General features: G+C 40.9%; 2 protein-coding genes across 4 annotated transcripts; both read right to left on the reverse strand.

Annotated features, from left to right (window-relative positions):
* Window positions 1-918: 918 nt before the first annotated feature.
* On the reverse strand, window positions 919-5,850 carry cnmd (chondromodulin). 3 transcript variants are annotated; one of them, XM_057336460.1, is made up of 8 exons: window positions 5,790-5,850; window positions 5,545-5,685; window positions 4,068-4,208; window positions 3,915-3,989; window positions 3,598-3,624; window positions 3,015-3,108; window positions 1,379-1,521; window positions 919-1,285 (listed from the first exon to the last, which is right to left on the reverse strand). In XM_057336460.1, exons 1-8 carry the CDS (start codon window positions 5,820-5,822, stop codon window positions 1,064-1,066), a joined length of 876 nt encoding a protein of 291 aa, XP_057192443.1. In that variant the 5' UTR covers window positions 5,823-5,850; the 3' UTR covers window positions 919-1,063. The 3 variants fall into 3 exon arrangements, with proteins under 3 accessions (XP_057192443.1, XP_057192441.1, XP_057192442.1); XM_057336458.1 differs by having other exon boundaries at window positions 3,015-3,168; XM_057336459.1 differs by lacking the exon at window positions 3,598-3,624 and having other exon boundaries at window positions 3,015-3,168.
* Window positions 5,851-7,691: 1,841 nt separating this feature from the next.
* Window positions 7,692-15,749, reverse strand: si:ch211-199f5.1 (protocadherin-8). The gene is made up of 3 exons (XM_057336818.1): window positions 13,188-15,749; window positions 12,261-12,456; window positions 7,692-8,298 (listed from the first exon to the last, which is right to left on the reverse strand). Exons 1-3 carry the CDS (start codon window positions 15,573-15,575, stop codon window positions 7,979-7,981), a joined length of 2,904 nt encoding a protein of 967 aa, XP_057192801.1. The 5' UTR covers window positions 15,576-15,749; the 3' UTR covers window positions 7,692-7,978.
* Window positions 15,750-16,641: the final 892 nt, after the last annotated feature.

Here is a 16,641-nt window from a genome sequence, read left to right on the forward strand (position 1 = left end):
AGAGAGAGAGAGAGAGCGAGAGAGAGAGAGAGAGAGAGAGAGAGAGAGAGAGAGAGAGAGAGAGAGAGAGAGAGAGAGAGAGAGAGAGAGAGAGAGAGAGAGAGAGAGAGAGAGAGAGAGAGAGAGAGAGAGAGAGAGAGAGGGAGATGGGGGGTTATACAGATTTCCAGGGGGAACTGGTGAAAATGCATCTTTTGCATTTGGCTTCTAATACATTTATTTATCTTTAACAATGTAACAAGTTAAAGTAACCCACTGAATAATAACATATAATTATATACTTATATATAATTATTTCTCCTAGACATCAATGAGATTAAATGGAGAGCAAATAGAAACTGATGCTTATAGGTCTCGTCATCTCAGATATTTCTCTTGAGAGATAAAAAAGTATTGCAGAACAATCATTCTCCGTCTCTGTTTTGTATTTGTTTTAACCCCCAAACTACATGTTTTCTTCATTTGCAGGTATTTAGGTGATCTACTGCTCAATACAAAGATGCTAATTTCACAGCTAAAATTACAGGACATTACTGGACAAGGTATTTACTCAATGTTTCCCTGTAATATTGGATGCAAAAACAGGTTTATACTCTGTAATCCAGACATTAATATCTGAGAGGATTCATTTCTGGATTAGCTCAATGTTTACTACCAAAACAATCTTAAGATATTAATGCCTACACAGAAGAGTTTGTAAGAATAGGTTAACTCGCAGACACAGGATACTGGTTTAAACCAACTTGAAATACATGACTGGCCAAATAAACTGTGTGTCAACTAAAAAAAAGAAAATGTTAAAATGTGTCATTTCTTCACCGCTGTGTCCCCAAACAGTCTTTTAAACAATCTTCCCATACGTAACTGTTTCAAAAAACAATAATAATGTAAGTATATAAGACAATAGCTTTTGGCAGGTATGTTTATTTGTAATAGATATCAGAAATAAAAAACCTCCATGTCTATTATTTATTCCATAAATGTTTCTATCAGAGATTTGAGTTCTTTATTCTTATTGCATCTTATATCTAATCGCACCATATTTAGGACAGCTCGGGTGTCCCTACACGAGGCCCATGATCCGAGCGACCCACCAGCGACAGGGCATGATGACCCTGCACACGGGCCGACAGCCATGATAGTTGTACGGCCACGGCTCATAACCACCGAGAGGCTCACAAACTCGCTCACAGTGAGTGTAACTGCGCCGACATTCTGCACAACAGATGCCACGATGATCCAACATGGAGTCGAAGGTCATCGTCTCTTCAGCTTCCTGGTTACGCTGGAGAAGAGAAGAGGTCAAAGGTCACTGAATGAGGTAAGAGATTTGCACCTGACAAGTGCCGTCACGTTACTGTATGTCAATGATGCTCACGTGATATGGGTTTTCAGAGTTGAACTCAGATCCTCTCTGATGGTTTTCAGCGGATGTGGTGTTTCGACCTCTCGACTGTCTTTGGTTTAATCTCCCGTCATTCTGTCGTCTCTGTCGCCTCACGCTTCTTCTCTTCCGCAACGCTTCGGAAACAACAGAGACGTTTAATAAAGACATGCAGTTTCATCTTACACACAGAGAGATTTTGGTCACCGTCATTGCACCACACGATGTCACAGCTGTTGTCATCCACAAATGTAATGTCTGAAAACAAGTTCGATAATTAAACATGTACTTTTTGTTAGATGAGATTATAAAGATGTCAGAGGCCGCATCCACACGAAGACGCGTCTAGCTGTCTATGTAAAGATTTTGTATCATTCCGGCGTTTCGTTCACATGGATCCGGCGTTTTGGGACCCTGAAACCGCTATTTTGTTTAAACCGGGTCCCAGATTGGATAAATCTGAAAACGCCACCGTTGCGTTATTGTGTGTATAGCCGACCCGTATGTTTTCTTAAATGATGACGTCATCTCCCCAGCGTGCACAGTTTATGCGGAATTGCTCCAAGTCTTCTCAGTTTTTAGTGGATCTCTGTGGCAGAATTACCATGCCATGCAGATATTTCTTGAGACGACGCCGTGAATAGGAAATATAAGGATCGGACAGGGAACGCTCTGGCTTCGTGTGGATGAGGCCTCAGACAGATGAGAATATAAAGCCCACCATCAGGTTGAATGGATTTCTCAGCAATAACGGTCAGGTGTGCCGGTGAATCGGTTGCTAAAGCGTTGTTTTATGGTTGCCGAGTGTTCTAAGTCAGGGGTTTTCAAACTTTATGATGCCAAGGACCCTCAAATATGATTAACCTTTCGCGAGGGACCCCCTTTTCTAAAATATACATCAATCTATATTTTTTCTGTGTAAAGAAACGTTAAAAATCTGTTAGATAAATAGTGAATAGGATATTATAAAGACAACACATTGTTTCTAAACCTAAATAGTCGGCAACAATTTGGACCCCTTGCAACCTTCTGGAGGCCCTCTGGGGGTCCCCGGACCCCCGTTTGAAAACCCCTGTTCTAAGTGTTGTTTTGTGGTATACAGCTCTACCAGCCTCCACCCGAGCTGCAGCATCCTTCACAACTTTCCAAAAACAGCTCAAAACATACCTGTTCCGCATTTATTTGTCTAACCAATAACTCCGTCTGATAAAAATAAAAATAAATCTTGTTGTTCATTCTCTCCCTTGCTTACTCCAGCTTTCATCCTCCTAGTAGCATGGCCCTGTAGACCAACGGTTCTGTTTAGCGTGTTGACAAAATGCTCTCCTATAAGTCGCTTTGGATAAAAGCGTCTGCCAAATGAATACATGTAAATGTTCTGGCCAGTTTGTTTGGGTGAATGTAAACTGAATCAATTCCAAAGAGCCCAAAACTCCCAGTTAATTTACTCTCTACAGAGTTAGCTCAGGTCTTCTTCAGTGTTATGTTTTGTTGATCATCCACCGTGCAAAATAATGATCAAGTTTCCTAAACAACTTGTAGAATAATGTGAAGTTTGTGTTTTAGTTCTTCGTGTGATGTGGTAGTGGCTCGTGTGATTTCAGGTTTGTTGAATGTAAATGTGAAATACCTCGTGGCATTGCAGGACGCTGCCAGTAAACGGGCAGATTTCCACAGAATCTCAGTATTTCCGGGCTGAGAAAACGGCTGTCCTTCAGAGGTTCCTCAGATACAATCCAAACCACAGAATCCACATCAGATTTGACTGTCATGATCTCTGTCTCCTGATATAGATATTAATCAGAGTTTTATAAGCAAATCATGAGGCACAAAACGATGAGAGCATCACTTTTGCCTTTCGAGGAAGAGAAGAAGGAAAACCAAAACGTACACTCTTTTAGCTATATGGGAAGGTTTTTTTTATGCAAAAATGAAACGATTGTTAAATTGTAATGCCTATTTAGTCTATTAGCATTGAGAAGTGTTTGTCATTTCGTGTATTACACGGCATTCGTTGGAATGCTTGATTCTGATTGGCCAGTCGCGACATTTGCAGGTTCGTTAAATTTCCCATATAACATATTTTGATGTTTTTTTTTTGATAAATTAAATATCAATATTATCAATATATCTTTTAATCACATATATGATATTATATTTACAAATGATTCAACCAAATTGCCTGTTTGTGACATTTGAATGTTGTTTCTTACCTTAACACCGAAAGTAAACAGCTTTTCCTGCACAGAAGGTCGGTAAAAATGAGCTAATAAAATATTTCAAAATCACATTTCACGTCCAGTTTTTTCCTCACGTGTAATAAGCGGGATAGCGTACAGGCAGCCGGCTGTTATCGCCCCTTCAGTGTGTTACAAGGGGCTTACTTCTGCCGTAACATCCGGCTGCCTGTACGCTATCCCTTACATAACACATGATACTTGCGTTTCCTGCAAATAAAACCTTGCATGTGACAAATGGCCAGTGAGTACATAAAACGACTTTTGTCAGTTCAGAGATCATTCATTCTCACCTCGGATGGTTTACTTCTGCTTTGGGATCTGATGTAACACTTTTCTCCTGCAGGAAACCTCATTGCGGTTATGCCCTTTAAAAAGAGGCCAGAGGTAATTGCATTTAAAGTGGCTGTGAAATGAGATGAATAGGATTATGTTGTGCTACTCACAGCTTTAAAATCGTGAGCTTCCAGAATGTTCCCGTCTCCGGCGGCTGTTGTGAATCCCTCCGGATTGCTCTCGGAGTTCAGCTCAAAGGAATCGTCGATCATCTTTATGTTGATGTTGCGGCTGTAGTCTGCAGCGATCGCCTGTTCCAACACAACAACACGAGTCCATCACATGTGCGCGTCCGCTATATTTCACTGGACTGTTTTCATGGACCGTCCAATAAAAATAATTACAGATTGTTTTACAGAGTTATTAGTGAGTTCTGACTCTTGCCACAGATTGATAACAAATGTGCTCTGATGTTGCTCTTTTATAGCTCAGAGGATTTCCCAGTTGTGTTGATTTAGATATCAACAGTCTCAGATGCTTTAATTATTATAACACGCAAAGAGTGTGGAGGTGTAAATAATGTCGATTGTAGAGGTCAAATCGTGTCTTTTTCTCAAGAGAAATATGTGAGACGCACATGAGACTAAGTTTCCATTTGCTCTCCAGTAATCTCAACGATGTCTTACGGTCAGGTTGGAATCTGTATTAGAAACCCAGCGTTACTGGTGCAGTTTCTGTGCAGCAGTTTTTGCTGCATGTTAATATGTTTGCACAGTCTTTCCTTCCAGTATAAACACGGTGGGACTACAGAGAGCTCTTTGTCTCTACTCTTCAACCTGCTCGGGGTTTTTTCTTTCAAGGAAATACCAGTCGTGTCCGAAATCAATGGAGACTTATAACTGCACACGCAAGCACACGGCAGACTGCTGCTTTAAACGATTCCCACAACATCATTGAATTATTTTTACCGAGTTTTCATTATATTGTTGTGTGTCTTAGACAGTTTTTGGATGGATGGTACTTTTCTTCATCAACATCAAGATTTTAGGTCACATGACTTAGAAGTTTTTCACCATTTTAAGCAGCGTTTCGCCTTCTCTAGTTCATTTCAGCTGATCCTGACAAATGCGTTTCTACAAATAGTGTCTCTAATAGTGTCTATTAATACGATCATAAAAGTCTTATGAACTAAAAATTAAGTTTGGGGGTTTTAAACAAACGCAAAATAGAGACGGAGACTTTTTACCATGATAAAAAATGGTCCATCCCACATTAAAAATACTTTACAATATTTTGGTATTTACAATAGTAAGAATTGTAATCGGACACTTTATTCATATACTATAGTAAGGTTAAAAACACCATAGTATTTTGAAACTTTACTCCGCTTTAGTAAATACTACAATGTACTATGGTATTTTTCATTTGGGATATGGAGTGAAACAGATGCTTTTTACTTGACAGTGTAAACTTTACACTAACTAGACAAAAAAGCACACAGCAACAATCTGCTGAATAACAAGAACATCTTGTGGTAATTTATGTGCAGGTATTAGTCGGAGAAACGCAACATTTTGCAGAACACATTAGTTCATTTTGAACTGAAACAGCTGAGACAAGTGTGCTGCTCCAAGAGATTCTACATACTTCTTTATCGGTGTCTTGCCAAAGGTAAAATCCGCCGATTCCTCCAACCAGCAGCACAAGAGCTCCTGCAATGAAGGCAGCGATCAGGGTTCTCCGGAGACGACTGGATCCGCTGGGCTTCATGATCACACCATCATACGCCTGATTTATTACAATCAAACACACACTCAGTGTGGAAGAGAATTCTGATGTAAAGCAGAATCATGTACTTTCAAGAAATAAACCAGTATGAAAACAGGCTGTACCTCAAGAGGAAGTTTTTCTGATGTCGCCTCCATCGTGGAGCTCAGTCTTCTGAAAGCAGGGCTTTGAGACCTTCAGAAGCTTCTGTGAAGAAATGTTGCGTGTACGTGACAGGAGGAAAAAATCAAGGGGGAAAACCAACTCCCGGAGAAACTAAACTGTGGGGTCAAGACTGGAATTCTGCTGGAGGATTTGACTTCAGAAATCACACAAACCAGACGACATTTTTGGGGATTTTAGGTTAATTGGTCCGCCTTTAAACAAACGTCTGAATGTTCATCAGCCGTGGTTCTTAATGTATGGAAAGAGTCAGAAAAACTATTGGTGAATTAAACAAATTCTAGCTTTACTGAAGACTTGATTCATTTATACACTACCAAAGATTTGAGAATTTCTCCTTCGGTGATTGTTTGTGTGTTTGGTCATGTTGTGTTGAGTCTTTGTTTGGACTCCTGAGCAGAGGAACTGTCCACTGTTCTTTAGAAAAATCTGCACTATTTTTGGGTTTCCAGCATCTTTTCAACACATTTGAGTTCTTTACAGTGACGGTAGAGATTCACACAAGCATTCATTGATGCTCAAGTAGTCAGTGAATGTCAACATCTGTTATAATGTTGTTTGTGAGAAATATGTCAATTTTAAAGGCAGAACGAAGACTAATGCAGCAAAGGATGCCGATGTTAAACAGCATCATTCATGGTCATTTTGTTCTTTTGCCTTTTCGCTTAATCAGGACAGTAGATAAAAAATGATTCATAATATTTTTCAATTTTTTTCAGTTTGAGCATCATCACAGTCGCTACCCTTTCTTTTGATCGCAGATCTGATCATTCTGTCATGAGGTGCATGCTGGGATATGTTTATAACAGGACTGAGGCTGTTTTTATATACTGTCCTTCCTTCACTGTCCATCCACGTCAATCTTGTACATATGAAGAGTTCATGTGCAAAAAAGACAATTTTCAAAAATCATGTTTTTTGTGTGCATTTCAAGTGATATCGATCAAACAGCAGTTGGGTTGTTTTGTATAAATAATAATAATAGCTTAAAAATGCAGCTAAAGGCTGGAATACACTACAGGACTTTTAAAATCTGAACAGATTAAAAAAATCTAGACATCACACACTTGCAGACATTTTGAGAAAAACAGGGCATGGCACACTACGCGATCAAATCTGCAGACTAGCGCAGACTTTCTGCACCATGTCCAGACTGAATATCTGCGCAAAATCTGAGCAAAAGTCTTCCAGCCTTAACTAACACAATAAAACATGATTTTTTAACATTTCTAAAAGTTCTGTTTTTGAAAATTAACTTTTCGTATAATACAATTTTTGTTGTTGTTTTCATGAAGACAGCGTATAGCAGGCAACCGTAAGCCTTTAACAGCAAACACTTTTAAGAATGACAATTCAGGAGCGCGTGCCAAACTTTTGACCTGTATACAGTGTTGGGTGAAACTTGTTACTGTAATTTAATTACCTTTCCCTTAAAAAAGTAAAGTAAGGGATTACTCAAATTTTTTCTGTAATTAAACTAAATACTGTGTGTAATATGTGTGTGTGCAATAGTGGAATTGACATCAAGATTCTAAGTCTAACTTTAAAATCTGTGCTTTAATATATTATTCTCACATTTGTAATACTTTGGTCAGTTAATAAGAATACGTTATGTAGTTATTTATTTGAATGAATTAAAAGAGCCGTTTCATGTCTATCCTTGAATCAATTCTAATCAAGGTTGATGTAGGATATAGAAATTAGTAATAAGTAATTAAATACTTTTTGGAGAGCGTGATTTGTGCTGTATTCTAATTACACTATTGAATATGTCATTAGTAGCTAGTAACGAGTAACTGACCCATATCAATGATGCAAAACTGTCAAATGTATAGTATCTTATTTTATTTCTCGTGTTTTTTAAAGAAACAACGTGTTCAAGTAAATATCATCATTTATAAAAGTAGTAACCTGGACCTTTAAACGAATACTGTCGCTGCAAAAAAGCTATGTATTGTGTAGTGCAGCTGTGTGACAAAGTGAATTACAAACACAATCACATTACAATCATTTGAATCATGCTATGATAAAAGAACACTGTTTAAAATATATTATGCACATATATATATATATATATACAAAACAATAGAGTTGAGGATCGAAGTATATACACGGACATGATATTGAGGTATCAAGCGTCTGTAAATCTCGCGGGACTGTTTGTCTGGATGGCTTCTGTAGAATGTGTGAATACTGTGATATCTTGTCGTCTCTGTGACTGTGGAGAGCAAACATGAATGTAATCATATTGAGTCTGTTGATCCTCCGTGAGGCTCTGCAGGGCCGTCTCAAAGCCGCTTCTCTGCAGCGTGCCCTGTGAGGACGGACGTGTCCTTGAGAAGGTCGACAGATGTCTGGGATTAACGCTTGCGCTGGTTCTGCTTACAGATGGACTCCAGCATCGGTCCGAATGACCCAGGATACGGCACTCACTGGTGCAGGCCCACAGACCTGTGAAAAGACATTTTTGTGAGTGATTTGGATAGAAACAAATGTCAGTCCACACAGACAGATGACCGCACAGTTCCCTTGTTTACGAACTTTCATTTATTAGAATTGAATAAGGTTGCACTAGAGAGATGAATCCACCCTGACCTGGAGTTAACCAACCTGATCCACATCTCATTACCGTCAGCATCTCTCTACTTTAACTACGAAGTCAATGTTTGCTTGACTAATTCTTGTGACACCTCATTACAGCAGCAAATATAACGGCATCAATGAGATTAAATGAAGAGCAAATGGAAACCGTTGCTTAAGTCTCATCTGTCTCTCAAATATTTCTCCTGAGATAAAGAGTCTGACAAATGTGTCTGTCATGAGAGTTTGAGAAGAGATGTCAACGATGTGTCAAACTGAGCTCAGATCTGTCTCGTCTGCAATCAAAAGTCAATGTTATCGAAGATCTCAATGTGAACTCAAACATTTCAAATCCAGATCATTTGACCTCAACAATTTACATTCATTTTACACCTCCAGACTCTTCATGTGTTTTAATATTTACACTCGCATTTGATTTGTTTTTACGCAATTTTAGGAGAAATATCGGAGACGTTGGCTGTTTTTCAAGCTTTGATGGTGTTTTCTGGATGTTTAACAGTGGATGGTCATGTTTCTAGTTTAAAAAAAATGCTTTATATTTCACATATTTCAAGACTATCGTTCACCGCTGTCCCTCTTCTCACAAAACGACTGGATTTTTTCCGGTTTCTATAAAATCCCTCCTTCCGAAAGGCTCTGATTGGTAAAGCTGACCAGGTCTGTCGTGATTGGTTCCCCAATTGGTGTCTGAAGATGTCCCACCCACACCATATCAGCGAGCTTCCGCTTCTCAGGCTGTTGTGATTGGTCGGTCCATCTCTCAGTGCACGTGTGTTCATAAACTTTGGCTTTTAGCAATAAACGGTAACAATGGCGTCAACTTCACTTCATCAGTTAAACACATGCGGATCCATCGAAGTGTAACGGAGGTCTGCTAGTGCATGTGCAAACCTCAATCTTTGTTTGAGATCGCGATTTGTTTCCTACTATGGCGAGGGAAATGACACCGGACCGATTGGGTCGGACCGGTTATATTAATTAACACTAATAACAGAAGCGTTTTTATATTGGACCCAAGTAGATAATAAAACAAGCAGATTGACCAGGAGACATTTGCAAGCAGGACTTCAAAGGACGTTTGATAGAAGTGTTTTAGAGGTATGCGCACACACACACAATATCAGTGTGTTACACAGAACAGCTTTCACAGCCGATGTTAAAGTCATGAAGCTGTTATTTGAGCGTTGGTTCTCTTAGAATGTGTGTCGCTGAACTCTTATGACCAGCTGTAGGACTGTGATGAAAGTAGTTTAGCGTGCAGCTCAGTCAAATGTTTACAATCTCTGATAACCAAACACTACTCCAGCGGCTCTTCCTCTTCTCTAAGGAAGGCCTCGTCCCTTTTTTGGCGTATTCCTTTGGGCGGAGGTTACTAAAAACACTGGGAATAGTGACATCATGTACCCGGGAAGTAGAGGGCTTTCGTCCGATTCCAGCCGTTCTCTGTAGTCCTTGTAAAGCGAATTCTGTTAAACACAATATCTCGCTTGGCTTTGAACTTTATCACTTTGCAGGTATTATTTATGGTCTAACAGCGACATTACACACTAATAAGGGTTGAAAATTGGCATCACGGGGAACTGCACCTTTAACAGTATGTTAAGTAAAACTTTATAGATGTTACACTGCATTTTTTTGCTGTAGTTATGCAGCTTGTTGCCAGTAAACTATAAAAAAACAGTATCTTACTGTAGATTTACATTTAAGTGATTTATTGGCAACAGTTTCTTCAAAGATAAATGAACATTACACATTAACAAGTCTTTATCCTTACAGAAATAAACTATAGAATAACAGCCTCATGCAAAGCATTCTGGGAACCAGAAATCCCCATCAGCCTTTTTCTGTTGTTTTTTTCAGAATGCTTTGCATGAGGCTGTTATTTTATTACCGTGGCCGAGAAGTGCAAAACAAAACAACAAGTTGCAAAACTAAAAACAAATCTAAAAGCAAAATAAAAAATAAAAATGACAAATCTTAAAACGCAATATCAAATCTAAAAACAGAATAGCAAATCTTAAAACACAACAACAATTCGGGAAACAAAATAACAAGTCAGAAACCACATTGACAAGTCAGAAAGCAAAACGACAAGTCAGAAAGCAAAACGACAAATCAGTCAAACCGGAAAAGGTAGGTATTTTGTTGAAATGGGATAGCTACTGCTGATTGGATGAAACTCCTGTCAATCAAGATATCCAGGACGCTCAATGAGAAAGGACATGCATATGTGATACAGCGCATATCATTGATTAAGGTTCAAAAGCCACATTTTGTTAATAAAGTTGAAACGGGCTCATCTTGCATTAGGAGTAGATGCGTGTCTGTTTCACACTGCGTGCATGAGCAGAGTCGTCGCGCGGCGTGAGCCCTGAGCAGCACGCATAGACTGCCTGTGTACCATCCATGATCGTTTTCCCCTCACAAGATACAATATAAGCATATGACATGATATGTACTTTAATCTGCGTCCCTGTGGGTTATGATGAGAGAGTGACTGACGCGACCGTTTGTTTCGCTTATGCGTGCGGTGTACGCGATGCGGTGCTGTGCGTCTCGGCCGATGTGTGAAGCCAAGCTGGAAAGCGATAACTTTGCTATGGTTTTGTTTGTACAACTGTAAAAAAATGTGAACGAATATAAAGAGATGTTAGAACGACTTAGCCACACCGCACGCGTCAGATGCGCGTTTTCACAGTATTGTTATAGGTTTATGTTTTTATTTATAAGTGAAAACAAACGCGTCAGTCTCTCTCATCATAACCAACAGGGACACAGATTAAAGTACATATCATGTCATATGCTTATATTGTATCTTGTGAGGGGAAAACGATCATGGATGGTACACAGGCAGTCTATGCGTGCTGCTCAGGGCTCACGCCGACTCTGCTCATGCACGCAGTGTGAAACAGACACGCATCTACTCCTAATGCATCGCCCGTTTCAACTTTATTAACAAAATGTGGCTTTTGAACCTTAATCAATGAATATGCGCTGTATCACATATGCATGTCCTTTCTCATTGAGCGTCCTGGATATCTTGATTGACAGGAGTTTCATCCAATCAGCAGTAGCTATCCCATTTCAACAAAATACCTACCTTTTCCGGTTTGACTGATTTGTCATTTTGCTTTCTGACTTGTCGATGTGGTTTCTGACTTGTTATTTTGTTTCCCGAATTGTTGTTGTGTTTTAAGATTTGCTATTCTGTTTTTAGATTTGATATTGCGTTTTAAGATTTGTCATTTTGATTTTTGATTTTGCTTCTAGATTTGTTTTTAGTTTTGCGATTTGTTGTTTTGTTTTGCACTTCCCGGCCACCGTATTTTATAGTTTATTTCTGTAAAGATAAAGACTTGTTAATGTTTAATGTTCAAACTGTTACCAGTAAATTACATGAATGTAAATCTACAGTAAGTTACTGGCAAACTGCTGCCAGTAATACTGTCACTTCTACAGACAGTTTTTACAGTGTACGTACAGTACAGTGGTTAGTCCGTCACTCCTGAAATCTTGTTAAGTTTGTCTTTTTATTTTCACGCTTCTATTTTAAACGTCTTGTTTCAACACAAGCACCAGACACATTTCATGATTTGTTTGTGTACAGAGTCAGTACAGATCAATGTCAGACTGCGTTATGTGCTTCTATAAACATGATCTATACCCTACAGCACAACACACAGAGTTTCTGTTCATCTTTTGCATCATAATCTCCACACTAAACCCAATGTTACCGGTTTGAAATAATAGCAGACAGAAATGGAAACTGAAAGATTTGTGAATGGGTCAGTGGGGTGAGTTTGAGTTCTAACCTTTATATGAAGTGTAGTCTTTCTTCATGCCTTCACTGATGTCAGAATCGCTGTCGTTCACATCGCTGTCTCCTTTCCCACTGTCCTTCCCGCTTATGTGTGGATCTCTCACTGCGATGGTCATCATCGAGTTCCCTTTCCATACTGTGATGGGTCGTGCCGTCTCTTTACCATAACCAGGCAAAGTAGAGTATCCCTGCGAAAACATGCAGAGACGCGTGAAATGTTGGACTAAAAGGTCCAAGGTCATGTGAAAAGGTCACGTTAATGCCCTCCTTCAAACATTTCATTTACTCATTTGACTGTCTTTTTGTTAAACAATGTCCTCCAGTATGTCCCAATAAAACCCCAAAGGTAGTGCTTATGATCATGGGTGCCGGTGACTGTAAACTCTTTTATTTTGTATAAAATCATTTGATTTTATTAAGATGCAAACTTTTGTTAATTCATCAATTTTGTGAATCAAATGTCACCGTTATAGGATGCACACCGGAATACGCAACAAAAGGGGCGCTTTCTGTTTTTAAGAGTAAGACTCTAGGTGTTATCTGATGCTGAGACAGTTTATAGTTTCAACATTAAACCAAAGAATAACTCCATATGCACAGAGATCTGGCTCATGAAGTAGCTTTGCGGTGTTGAAGTATTTTTTGTTGTGACGCTCATTCCTTACTTGTCTTTGGCAGCAGACGGGTTCAATCAGTACAGTTATTGAATAAAGAACACACACAGTCACACTCACTCACACACTCACACACATTTGTTTTGGTATCTTTGTGAGGACTTGCACTGTACCCCTAAACCAATCTCTTACACAAACCTTTGCATTTTAACATTTTCAAACAAGCATCATATGTAGATCTCAGGTTTGACTTTCCACAAGGAAAGACAAACAAGACCACACACACACGAAGTGTCACCCCTTACATCTATTTCCCCCGCCACACTCCTGTATTTGTTCTTGAAGGTCTGCGGGGCTTCCTCAAACGCTTCGGCAGTCGCCTGCACGCTGCTGTGGAGTTTTTCAGGAGTGTTTATGACAGTCGTGTGCGCGTCAAACACATTGGCGGTCTGGTTAGAGATCACGGACACGGCGTGATTCTCTTTAGAATAAGGAACATCCTCTGCGCGTCTCTTCTGTCCGTTCCTGCGACTTCTGCATAATATATACGACAAAACAACAAAAAAGAGCACAGAAGAGCTCGTCAGGGCCAGTATTAAAACCAGCATCCAATGTTTGGGCTCCTCCTCCTGTCTTTCGTCGTAGAAATTGCCGTTTGAAGGCGCAGACTCGGTAAAAGTGAAATGAATAGTGGCTGTTGAAGTTAGTGACGGGTGTCCGTTGTCATTGACCGTCACCAACACTTTCCATATGTCGAACGCGTCGTGCGCAATCTTGCGGTTGATGTATATTTCCCCCGTATTGGGATCGATTGCGAAGCCAAAATCCCCCCCGTCGTAAAGCTTGTAGGTGAGCTCGGCATTTAAACCCGCGTCCAAATCTTTCGCCGTTATTCGGGCGACGATGTACCCGGGAGGCGCGTCTCTGGGCAGCTGGATTTCGGCAGAGCCATTGTTAAGGGGTGGCTGTGTAATAGAGGGGGCGTTGTCGTTCTGATCAACAATATTGATGACGAGAACAGCATTGGTGTGAAGCTGTGGCCATCCTCTGTCACTGGCCTGGACGCGCAAATCCAGCCTCTTTGCGACCTCGTAATTGAAACTTTGGAGGGCGTAAACGTTACCCGCTTGATTCATGATGGCAAACCTGGAGACGCTGTTGGTGTCCGAGTCAAAAAGCTCGTAGGTTATTTCCCCGTTGAGACCCGAATCTCGATCGCTGGCCAGCACTGTGGTGATGTAGGTACCAGGCAGTTGGTTTTCCTCTATAAAGCCCTCGTATATCTTTGCGCTAAACACAGGGGCATTGTCATTGACGTCTGTAAGCCGTATGATAAAACTGGTGACCGTGCGTAACGGTGGCGCACCGAAATCCTCAGCCACCACAGTCAGATTATACTCCGGGAGTTTTTCTCTGTCGAGGGGTGCCATCGTGACTATTGTGTAACTGCCCTCGTAAGCTCTTTTGAGTCTGAAGTTGCTCTGTCCGCCGTTAAGAGTGCAGCTGACTTGTCCATTCGCCCCAGTGTCCTTGTCTTTGATGCTTATTAAAGCCACCAGGATGTCTGGACTTGTCGCTTCGCTAACGTGCGCAACGCCATCTATTAGAGGTGTGATAGATGTGATGATTATTTCGGGAGGGTTGTCGTTCACATCTCCTATATTAACGATAATTTTACACACGGAAGGGACCGGATTTTGTCCCAAATCGGTGGCTTGCACGTCGATTTCATACGTAGTCTCGTCCTCGTAATCGACAGGACTTCGCAGAGTCAACTGTCCCGTTTTGTAATCCATTTTGAACTGTTGTCTTATCTTTGTTGTAACTTGCTTGCCTAGTTCGTACACAACCTCCCCGCTTAGACCCTCATCCGGATCGATGGCGTTTAAATCCAATACGACAGAGTCGACGGGCGCATCCTCTGGCAAATCGATAGAGTAATGGCTCTGGTCAAAAACCGGACTGTTGTCATTGGCGTCTTTGACTTTTACGGTCACATTGGTGGAACCGCTTTTCGGAGGATGTCCTCCGTCCGTCGCCACGAGCTTTAGTGCGTAAAACGCGCGACTTTCTCGGTCCAGCACCTTCACTAGCACCAGCTCCGCATATTTAACCCCATCCACCCTCGTAATGACATCGATGCTGAAGTGAGTGTTTTCAGTGATGTGGTAGGACTGGATGGAGTTTGAGCCCACGTCCGCGTCCTCGGCTGCGTCCAAAGGGATGCGCGTCCCCACCGCCGCGCTCTCGGAGATATCGATGGTGCACTCGGCGCGCGGAAACTCCGGCGAGTTGTCGTTGACGTCCATCACTTCCACTTCGACGTGGAAAAGCTCGAACTGCTCGGCGGACACAAAAGCCACATCAAACGTGATTACGCACCGCGGATTTCGCTTGCACACGCGCTCCCGGTCGATGCGCTCCTCGACCGTAAGCCTTCCGTCGCTTTCTCTAAATCGGATAAAGGTGCCAGGGGATGGACTCATCAGTTTAAACCGTATTCCGGGAAAGGTCCGGGTTTTGTCCGGGGTCCAGGTTACATTGCTGGCTAGCGTTCCGATGACCGTAGGCGGACGAACCTCCTCGTATATTTTATATCTCACCGTTCGTTCCTCGGACACAACGTCTGACACAACCAAAATGCAAATTAGTGTCATTCCAACTATCCACACGAACAAAAGTCTTTGCTCCATTTTGAGTAGGATTTCGCCTTCACTGTTTGGATAGAGCGAACAAAGCGCCGCGCGCGTCTGTCCTTGTTGGAGACTCGTTTCTAGTCCTGCTGTTCATCAGGTTCTCCGAACTGTAGCGCGAGTCACTCGTGTGCCGCTTCTCCCTCACCCCTCCCGTGACAGACAAGGCACCAATGATGGCATTTCTCGTTCACATGAACCAGCACACCTTAACGCGCGCGAATGTGAGACAATCGCGAGAAACGTCAAATGATCAATTTAAGGTGTGCAATTTTGTGTTTATATGTACTCATGACTCGTGAATAAACACAACATCTGTAACATAAATAAAATGATACAGCTTTGACATTCAAACGAGTCTTGTGAAATGACTATGCAAAAAACAGTTTTGAATTGCAATGCATGTTGACTGCAATAATGAGAAAAACAGGTCAGTTAATGTATAAAGCAATGGAAAAAAACCAAGTGTTTACTAAAATGCTGTACGAGGGAAACTAAAGAGAATAAAACAAAGTAGCAATATAAATGAGTTTTAATACAGATTTTAACAATGACAGGAGTGGAGGAGGATGTGATGTCCAGAGGTCAGTTATTTTCTAACTCACAGTCAGCCACAGAGAAGATCTTCCTTAACTGTGATCGAGTCAGATGTTGTGTGTTTGAGGATCTGACCTGTATAAATGACATGGAGAGTTGGTTTAGAGGTAAACATCAATCCATAATCTTTCATTTCTCTCTGTACGAATGAAAACTGTAAATAAAACCTAATGTATTCATCTCCAGTCTTGTACCCGGTTGGCAAGATGTGGATTTACATGAGAAAAAACTCAGATTTTCATTTGGATTTAGCCAATCATTAAACTCCGAAAACCGCTTTCAAAAATTAATGAATTTAGAGTTTATCATACATGCCTATCAAGCAGCGGTGAAATGTATTCCAAACATTGCAGATTATATTTCACAGAAAGCTCTACATGTCTTTGAAAGTTCACGGCAATCTTTTGTGCCTTCAGATGAATCCGCACGGCTGAAAAGAGCTTTTTGTGAGGGGAAAAATGCAGTGCAA

The sequence above is a fragment of the Triplophysa rosa genome, linkage group LG6 (genome assembly GCF_024868665.1).
Source record: "Triplophysa rosa linkage group LG6, Trosa_1v2, whole genome shotgun sequence".
Classification (NCBI taxonomy): Eukaryota; Metazoa; Chordata; class Actinopteri; order Cypriniformes; family Nemacheilidae; genus Triplophysa; species Triplophysa rosa.

What these genes read in the sequence shown, in the direction of transcription:
- si:ch211-199f5.1 (XM_057336818.1), bottom strand. Translation starts at nt 15,575, where the DNA reads ATGGAGCAAAGACTTTTGTTCGTGTGGATAGTTGGAATGACACTAATT. An exon ending in GTGTGGCGGGGGAAATAGAT is followed by an intron (nt 12,457 to 13,187) that starts GTAAGGGGTGAC and finishes ATGTTTTCGCAG; the next exon opens with GGATACTCTACTTTGCCTGG. An exon ending in AGACTACACTTCATATAAAG is followed by an intron (nt 8,299 to 12,260) that starts GTTAGAACTCAA and finishes GTCTTTTCACAG; the next exon opens with GTCTGTGGGCCTGCACCAGT.
- cnmd (XM_057336458.1), bottom strand. Translation starts at nt 5,822, where the DNA reads ATGGAGGCGACATCAGAAAAACTTCCTCTTGAG. An exon ending in CAGAAAAACTTCCTCTTGAG is followed by an intron (nt 5,686 to 5,789) that starts GTACAGCCTGTT and finishes GTAATAAATCAG; the next exon opens with GCGTATGATGGTGTGATCAT. An exon ending in ACTCTGAAAACCCATATCAC is followed by an intron (nt 1,286 to 1,378) that starts GTGAGCATCATT and finishes TCTCTTCTCCAG; the next exon opens with CGTAACCAGGAAGCTGAAGA.